Raw genomic sequence first — 282 nt, 5'->3', positions numbered from 1 at the left:
ATTACATTAACAATTTTACAAATGGATACGATAATCACCACATGAGGGATCTCCGCCATCCTGATGTAGGTCTCGAGTTTGACGACGAAGGGGGACAGACTCGGGCAATAGAAGCCTCGGGATGGGATGTGCAGAACCACCACGTCCTTGCCCGCGTTGTTCCAGTTCTTCCTGCGAAAAACGGACCTTAGTTAAGTGGTATTGTACTTCTTAGAGGGTGGAGACCATGGTAGTTGTTGGTTCTTGTTTTGATCATGAACATTATTCACTTTTTTTTTAGAT

The 282-nt window shown here is 44.3% G+C and overlaps 1 protein-coding gene across 1 annotated transcript in view; it reads right to left on the bottom strand.

Moving 5' to 3' along the window:
• The window catches only part of LOC119593985 (failed axon connections homolog), a gene marked incomplete in the record, with an annotated part of 6,487 nt that overhangs the window by 4,728 nt on the left and 1,477 nt on the right, over positions 1-282 (bottom strand). Inside the window, 1 exon segment of the mRNA XM_037943009.1 lies at positions 39-171. Within this exon segment, the coding sequence (XP_037798937.1) occupies positions 39-171 (133 nt within the window).

This window comes from Penaeus monodon, chromosome 33 (genome assembly GCF_015228065.2).
Source record: "Penaeus monodon isolate SGIC_2016 chromosome 33, NSTDA_Pmon_1, whole genome shotgun sequence".
NCBI lineage: Eukaryota > Metazoa > Arthropoda > Malacostraca > Decapoda > Penaeidae > Penaeus > Penaeus monodon.
The sequence above is the reverse complement of the archived record's forward strand: the minus strand, read 5'-3'. Positions and strand labels throughout refer to the sequence as shown.